Source organism: Schistocerca gregaria, chromosome 7 (assembly GCF_023897955.1).
Source record: "Schistocerca gregaria isolate iqSchGreg1 chromosome 7, iqSchGreg1.2, whole genome shotgun sequence".
NCBI classification, from domain to species: domain Eukaryota; kingdom Metazoa; phylum Arthropoda; class Insecta; order Orthoptera; family Acrididae; genus Schistocerca; species Schistocerca gregaria.
Window position 1 is genome coordinate 162,862,407 of NC_064926.1, and position 8,601 is coordinate 162,871,007.

General features: G+C 38.0%; 1 protein-coding gene across 1 annotated transcript in view; it reads left to right on the plus strand.

Annotated features, from left to right (window-relative positions):
• LOC126281994 (chondroitin sulfate synthase 1) overlaps positions 1-7,303 on the plus strand; it is a 311,284-nt gene extending 303,981 nt beyond the window's left edge. The window contains exons 7-8 of the mRNA XM_049981379.1: positions 1,716-1,917; positions 6,272-7,303. Of these exons, the coding sequence (XP_049837336.1) occupies positions 1,716-1,917; positions 6,272-7,296 (1,227 nt within the window). The 3' untranslated portion in view covers positions 7,297-7,303. The remainder of the gene's footprint in view (positions 1-1,715; positions 1,918-6,271) is intronic.
• The last annotated feature ends 1,298 nt before the right edge of the window (positions 7,304-8,601 follow it).

Consider the following 8,601-nt stretch of genomic DNA (forward strand, 5'->3'; position numbering starts at 1 on the left):
GCGGAAGTTCTGAAAAATGTTTGCCGCAACTAACTTCTGCCGTCGAATATATGTAGCGCTACACAGGCATAAATATACTGGCACCAAATCCTCTGCGTCAGTAAATAAATTAAAAAAAAAAAAGTGGACGACGAGTTTTTTCTCCCCCCCCCCCTCCCCTCCCCTCCCCGAGTTTCGACCATTGCATTTTCATACATTATCCAACGAAATAAATACAAATTCCGTATTGTTCATCTTCGAATGCAGCAGCATTTCAAAGCACTACGAAAATCCGACTGGCAAGACTGTTTGTCAATATGGCCAACTCTACTTGTCAATATGGCCAACTCTACGTTCTGAATTGCTAAGAGGAACTTTTATGAATTGTGAATCACTTGCAGTATTCTCGTCACCATAAGAATAATACGAATATAAACATTTTGCCATGTATTGTTTCGTGTTTGCTGCTATCTCATTTAAATCCTGTGTGCCTCATAAACTACGAAACTAGAGTGAGACAATAGCAAACGCGGAAGAATATAAATATATATCATGTCATGTTTATATTCGTATTATTCTTATGCCTAATAGTGATACAGTCAGAAATGGTGCACAGCAATTGACTAGATTTTTAAATCTAAGATGACTCTTAATTTCTGTGCAGAATGTAGAGATTTTCAAACGGAGAAAAATTTTCGCTAAACTCTCATTCAGAACATCTATCACACGCAGTCTATTATTTGGTTCTTGTTGATCATTATCAAAGAAAGCAGCTGTGTAAGTAACAACATATAACAGTGTTGTAAGCGGCAGTAGCGCGCACAAAAGCAAGCCATGCCGCGAGCGGCGACAGGCCGTAAACACGCACTATAAGAATGCGACAAATAGTGCATGACACAGTACAGTAATGAATTTTCAGCTTAGAGTGACGTAAACACCTATAACAAAGAAAACGGCACTTACCAGATCAAAGAAAAATAAGCAATCAATTCAAAGCAGATGAAGCACGTGAAAAAGTAAGGGTACCCATATAAATACGGACAGAGCGCCTGACGCATAGCAATGGCTACCTGGTAAAGCTTAACTGCTAAGCTTACGACTCGAACCAAACTACTGTAGCTGTACCGTCATTCATTCGACTTAAATTGTGTCTCATATTACAATGGCCCAAATTTGTTTTGATTTGAAGATGCGGCCTAAAACTTTTCTCTCCGCCTTGAATTTCGAGTCTCAAATTTCAGGTGCGGCTTAGATTCGGGAAAATTTTTTTTCCTAGATTTCGAGTCTAATTTTTCAGGTGCGGCTTAGATTCGAGTAAATACGGTAATAAAGGAGAGTATGATTTGTGAGCATGCACATATTGTTACTGATTTAAACTGTCACTTTTCAAGTACTTCTGCAAGTAATGTGATCACCGAAAACATTTGTCAGAACAGATGGCCAAAAACTAACACACCTGGTAAGTTCCACTGAGCGTGATGTGTTGCATAACAGAAGAAATCTGAATGTTTGTTTTACTACTTTACTTACTTTGTGTATGGCAGCACTACTAAGCACTGGGGGGGGGGGGGGGGGGGAGGAGGGGGTGCATGCATGTGTGTATTAAATTGCTATATCTCTCAGTGGTAGGCAAGAATTGTTTCCTTACCAGGAAGTAAAAGTACTTGATCACACCAAAGGAAGCTGCTGTTGTCTTATAATTACTTTCTTACTGATGTGCATTGCAAATATTTCAGGTGATGGATATGATAAACATGTTCTCAAAGCAGCGAGGCAGAGTTATAGAGTATCGAGAGATTCTTTATGGCTACCACAGAGTCAATCCCATGTATGGTGCAGAGTACATTCTTGACTTGCTGATGGTATACAAGAAATATCGTGGACGTAAAATGACAGTACCTGTGAGAAGGCATGTTTATCTCCAGCAACAATTTACAGGTTTGAATTTTTTTAAACTATTACACACTATTGATACAGAAATAAATTTTTGGACATTGAAAGTTTAGGAATATTATTTGTTTACTACTAGGAATGCTAGTCAGAACCGAACTTGACCATTTAAATTTTATGATAATCTTATGTTGTGAAATACTTTCTGCAGTCTACAACATCATTACTTCCCTTGCCCCATGCAAGACTTGTCTCATACATAACTGCCTACTCCAGCCCTGTCATAGGACCATACCTGAAAGCAGCCATGTAGTCTGCCAACTTAGCTTGGAGATGCGGCCTAAAACTTTTCTCTCCGCCTTGAATTTCGAGTCTCAAATTTCAGGTGTGACTTAGATTCGGGAAATTTTTTTTCCCTAGATTTCGAGTCTAATTTTTCAGGTGTGGCTTAGATTCGAGTAAATACGGTGATAAAGGAGAGCATGGTGCACAATCTACATGGGCATGACCACTAACAAGCTCTCTGTCCATACGCATAACCACCACCAGACAGTGGCCAAGAGACAGCTGGACTATCTAGTTTGCTAAGCATACCAAGTAACACAGTGTGCTTGATTTAAATGAGTACTACCTTGCCACCTGAGTGCTGCCCATCATCACTAGGTTTTCTGAAATGCGCGGGTGGGAAGTCTCCGTGCAACAGAGCCTTCATTCCTGTTATCTCCCTGGCCTCAACCTTTGCAAGTTCCAGTCCTCTACATACCCCTAACCTCTTCCTTGGCTGCCACTCCAGCCTCACACATTTCTCTGCTTCGCTTCCCCGCCCCCCCCTCCCCCCAACACTTTTTTCCATCACAGTGCTGAATCTAACAGTCCGTGATTCTGTCCCCACCATGTCCCTGCACATTCCCTCCCCTACCCTTCTATCCTTCCTCCTGTTCAGCCAAAGGATCTTCTGCACATTCACTTCCTACCCAGCCAAGGTCTATACCCGCCACAGTGCCCAAAGCCAACAGTGGCTCTGTGTGTGTGTGTGTGTGTGTGTGTGTGTGTGTGTGTGTGTGTGTACAATTATCTGTCCTAAGTCACATCATCAGTCACCAACAAAGAGGTAACTTTTGTATCATTTGCTACTATTTCTCATGTATTGCATCTAGGTCATTTACAGAGATATGACTCCTTTTTTCCTTTCCTTTTTTTGTTAAATAAGTCAAAATAACAGATGAGCCCCACAAAATGCGTAAGGATGCAAAGAAAAGCAAGGTTAGCTTATTTCTTTGAAATATTAAAGTGCTGAGTAATAAGGTAGAAGAGCTTCTTCTCTGTTTGGAAAATTTAGAGAAGTCTGAAGAAATAGATATCCTGTTCCTATCTGAGCACCATATAACCATAGGATTAGATACGTTCATATAAAAGATTACACTTCAGCAGCTTACTCATGCATAACTGCTATGGGAAAATGAGGAGTTGTTACATATATTAAGACAGAACACAAGTTCGAAAACACTGAGACAAGTAGATTTTGTAGTGATCAGTGCATAGAAGTGTGTGCTTGTGAATTGATGCTGAAAGTAGTTCCCTTTTAATTGTAACTGCATATAGATCCCCACTGGGATATTTTGAACTGTTTATGGATACACTAAGCAGATTCAGAAGGACATAGGTTGCAGTAGTTACTCTGATATGAAGAATCTTGCACAGGATAGAGTGGCTTGGAGAGCTGCATCAAACCAGTCTGTGGACTGAAGTCAACAGACCCCAACTGATAACGTTTTCTTTGGTAAAGCTCAAAGCAAGAAAATAACTGTTGACCCAGTAACAAATGCTCTCTCTGATAATGATGCAAAATAGTTAGAATACATAACATAGTGCCTTACAGTATGGATACAACTCATTGCAAATCAGGTAGGATAATTCATGACTCCAGGACAAATGTTTCTAAGAACAGTTAACAAGAGATTACCTGTGATGAAATTTATAATAAACCAATTGCTGTCATAAAATCTGATCTATCCAAAAATTGCTTTCCACATAAGCTAATCAGAAAGAACATTAGCCATGTAAAAAAACCATGGTTTACTATAGAGATTAAAATGTCTTGTGAAAGGAAATGTGAAGTGTATCTGATGGCAAGAACAAATAGAGATTCTGCAGTAGTTGCATACTCAAAAGCTGCTCCAAATCACTGAAAAAGGTTATTAAACATCAAGGAATATGCACATAATGTTGGAAATCGATAATCCTGACAACAGCTTTAAAGCTACATGGAGTATAGTGAAATGAGAGACAGGACAGCCAGCCATAGGACAATATCACCACTGAACTGAATGGAAAGGCTAAAAATGATGAGTCATAGGTAGTAATTAATTTAATTAAAAAAATTACAAGTTATCTCAAAAATAAAATTTCATATGTCCTGATTGCATTTTCAATATAATAGTACAGATTTGTTCCCATATAATAAGCCCATTCTTATCTGAAATACATAATACATCACTACCAAATAATAAGCCCAGTCTTATGTCAAATATGTCATGCATCACTAACTCAAGGCATTTTTCCAGAGAGACTGAAATATGCCAGTTTTAAACACCTCTTTAAGAAAGGTGATACGAGAAATGCCAATATCGACTGACCTGTTTCACTACTGGCATCTTTTTTCAAAATTTTTGAGAAGGTGATGTATTCTAGAATAGTATCTCACCTCAGCAACTCACAATTTGCAATTCAGAAGAGTTGCTGTACTGAGAATGCCACTCACCTGTTCTTTTTACAAGTATAAAATATTAAAATGATGCCAGTCAGTATTTTCTGTGACCTATCTAAGGCAATTGACTGTGTGAATCACAGTATTCTCCTAGATAAACAAATTAATGTGCAATGTGAATGTAAAATGACTCATTCCACATCATTGTGATTTATCGTGCAAAATGGTCCATCGGACTTGAAACTAACCAGCTGTTGGCTACCCATTTCCTTTATGTAAAGAAAACTGGTATTTAGTCAATTTACATTTATCTACATCCACAACTGAGGTTCTCCATGCTACTAAATTATATTTCAAAATATTTGAGGAAATGACATTAGTTGTTATTATAGTTTCATATACAAATAGAGACAGAGACCCACCATGGAGCTAGCTAAAAATAACCAGGTACAGCATGAAAGAAAACTGAAGTCAATTTACTACAGGGCATTCTATAGTGTGCATATGTGGCAGGAAATATTGCGGGGGGGGGGGGGGGGGATGAGGAGGGGGGAGAGAGAGAGAGAGAGAGAGAGAGAGAGAGAGAGAGAGAGAGAGAGAGAGAGAGAGCACAGCTCAGAGGAAAATATTATATGTAATAGTTCTCAGGTGACAAATAGAAGCTTTTGGCGTGCAAGCCAGAAATAATAATAGTGAGATCTGATGACACAATCGTAGTTAGTCAGTTTGTTTAGAATCCTGATAGGTATTGCGTATGAAAATATGCATTCAACATGGTTACAAAGTCTTGCATAATGGAGCCCTTGAATTAAAAAATAGTTTTTGATTAGCTTTCTGTGTCAAATTTGGATAAAATTCCAAGCTCTTGATGTTGCCTACATCACTAGCATCAGGGGCCAAGTCTGACTATCGTGAAACTGTTGAGGCTCACAGTTTTACGCCCACCTTGTTGGTTAAATTAAGTCACAGAGACGGTGCATGGTGAGGTGGAATCCTCTACAGCCATGGATTATGTTTCTGCTCATTGTCCAGCATCGCTTGCAGCACTACTACTCACAGCAGGTGAATAATTATGCAAAATCTTCCCCTGTAATCTTTCTTTATCGAGTGTACTCTCCATCCTACAGCTAGAATTTTGATTGTGATGAGAAGTAACAATATGCCTATTATTTTACCTCTTACTGACAATTAAACCACTTCTTTGTATAGAATGTAAATTACTGATACAAAGGCAGATGATGGAAAGTCTTGAAAAGTAAGTTCTGGATAAACTCTCAATTTCCAAAAATTGTAGAATATTTTGCTAGTTGTTTTGAAAGACACTTTTAATGGCTGGTTGCTATTTCCGGGCACAGGGTTCTATAAAAAGCAGCTGAAAAGCATTCTAGTATGACTATTAAATTAATTCATTATTTTGAGATGTTAATGACATCCACATTTGATGACTACAGAAATTATTTATAGATCATATTTGATTGTTATTCCTTTGGATCAAATTTCAATATAACTATTTTGAAATTTGTTTGTTACTGTATTTTCTAAAATTAATATTTGAACAACTAATGAAAACTGTAGGACATAATTCATTTTTGTAAAGTCCTCAAATTTCCAGTAACCTTTTATCAAATGTTTAAAGAAGCAGTTCAAAAATGTATATCACATATATCTTCTAACAAATATTTTTAATGTCTACAGGTCTTCAAATTAGGGAAACAGTTGATGGTGAGGAAGTACAAAGCCTTTTACAGGAAGAAAATGAAGCTTCTGTTGAAGAATTACAGGGGCTTCAGAAATCATTTAGAGATGCCTTTGAGAATGGTCTTCTCAAAATTGGGGAATCATTTCCCTTCCTATTTGGCTCTCGGACTTCAGATAAATCACAAAGTATCAGAGACAAGAAGATAAACTTCATACTGCCATTGTCTGGACGCTTCAACACTTTCAAGAGATTTATGTCTGTGTTTGAGGAAGTGTGTCTGATGAATGAAGAAGCTGTGTCACTTATAATAATTCTGTTTCCTAGTGATAAAGAGAACAGACTGAATGATACAGTGACTCTTGTGCAGAAACTTCAGGGAAGATACAATAATGCTGATCTTACGATATATCCTGTGCTAGACACTTTTGCTCGAGCTATCGCGTTAGAAATAGGAACTGCACATTGCAAAGATGATGATTTAATATTTTTCATAGACGTGGACATGGTATTTACATCTGCAGCACTTGAAAGAATTCGAATTAATACAATCCAAGGAAAACAAGCTTATTTTCCTATTGTGTTTAGTGAATTTGATCCAAGTGTCGTTTATTCTGAAGAAGGACTGGTGTCTTCACCAAATCATTTTCGAATTACTGAAGACAGTGGCTACTGGAGACAGTATGGTTTTGGAATAGCAAGTGTATATAAAAGTGATCTAAGAAGAATAGGGGGTTTCGATACATCAATAAGAGGATGGGGTAAAGAAGATGTGGACCTCTTTGATAAGTTCATCTTAGCAGCAAAAAACATATCTGTATTTAGAGCTGTAGATCCTCACTTAATTCATGTTTTCCACATAGTGGACTGTGATCCAAATTTAGAGGAAGCACAGCTCGAGATGTGTAAAAAGACTAGAGCAGATACCTATGGTGGAGTACACCAACTTGCAAGATATATTTATTCTCATCCAGATATTGTACAGTATGCTAGAAATAAAAGAAAACAAGATGCACCTTCCTGACAGCTAATTTATTTTTATTAGCATTTATAGATATTTCCTGCACAAAATACACACAAATCCCTGTAAGTATGTTTTGTTTCCTTTTCTTGTCTTGTTATTTGACAGCTTGATGTTGGTATTTGCTACAAGAAAAGTGAGTAAATGGAAGAAGTAATGCATTTGAAACATTTTCAACCAACATTCTATGATGGCTGAACCTGTGGACAGTTAATGGATTGCAGTAAATGTAATGGATTACTGAGGGTACGGTTGGGGGGGGGGGGGGCAGAATAGTCCTCAACTACGCAGCTGAAGTTGACATCAGGATATATATATATAAAATAGAAAGAAACTTCCACATGGGAAAAATATATTAAAAACAAAGATTCCAAGACTTACCAAGCGGGAAAGCGCCGGTAGACAGGCACAATAAAATAACACACAAACACACACACAAAATTTCGAGCTTTCGCAACCAGCGGTTGCTTCGTCAGGAAAGAGGGAAGGAGAAGGAAAGATGAAAGGATGTGGTTTTTAAGGGAGAGGGTAAGGAGTCATTCCGATCCCAGGAGCGGAAAGACTTACCTTTTGCCTTTAAATATGTCTGCTTGTGTCTGTATATGTATGGATGGATTTGTGTGTGTGTGTGTGTGTGTGTGCGAATATATATCTATCCTTTTTTCCCTCTAAGGTAAGTCTTTCCACTCCCGGGATTGGAATGACTCCTTACCCTCTCCCTTAAAACCCACATCCTTTCATCTTTCCTTCTCCTTCCCGCTTTCCTGACGAAGCAACCGCCGGTTGCGAAAGCTCGAAATTTTGTGTGTGTGTTATTTTATTGTGCCTGTCTAACGGCGCTTAAAAACAAAGATTCCAAGACTTACCAAGTGGGAAAGCACCAGTAGATAGGCACAATGAATAAAACACACTAACACACACACAGAATTTCGAGCTTTCGCAACTGGCGGCTGCTTCGTCAGGAAAGAGGGAAGGAAAAGGAAAGATGAAAGGATGTGGGTTTTAAGGGAGAGGGTAAGGAGTCATTCCAATCCCGGGAGCGGAAAGACATACCTTAGGGGGAAAAAAGGATAGGTATATACTCGCACACACACACACACACACACACACACACACATATATATATATATATATATATATATATATATATATATATATATATATATATATATATATATATATATATACAGACACAAGCAGACTACTCCTCACACCAATGTAAAAAATTGTGCTATTCTTTGAGAGATATCACACACAGCATGGTCTGCATTTGAATCTTTTCTGTAGGAGGTTTCTTAAATGACTAAT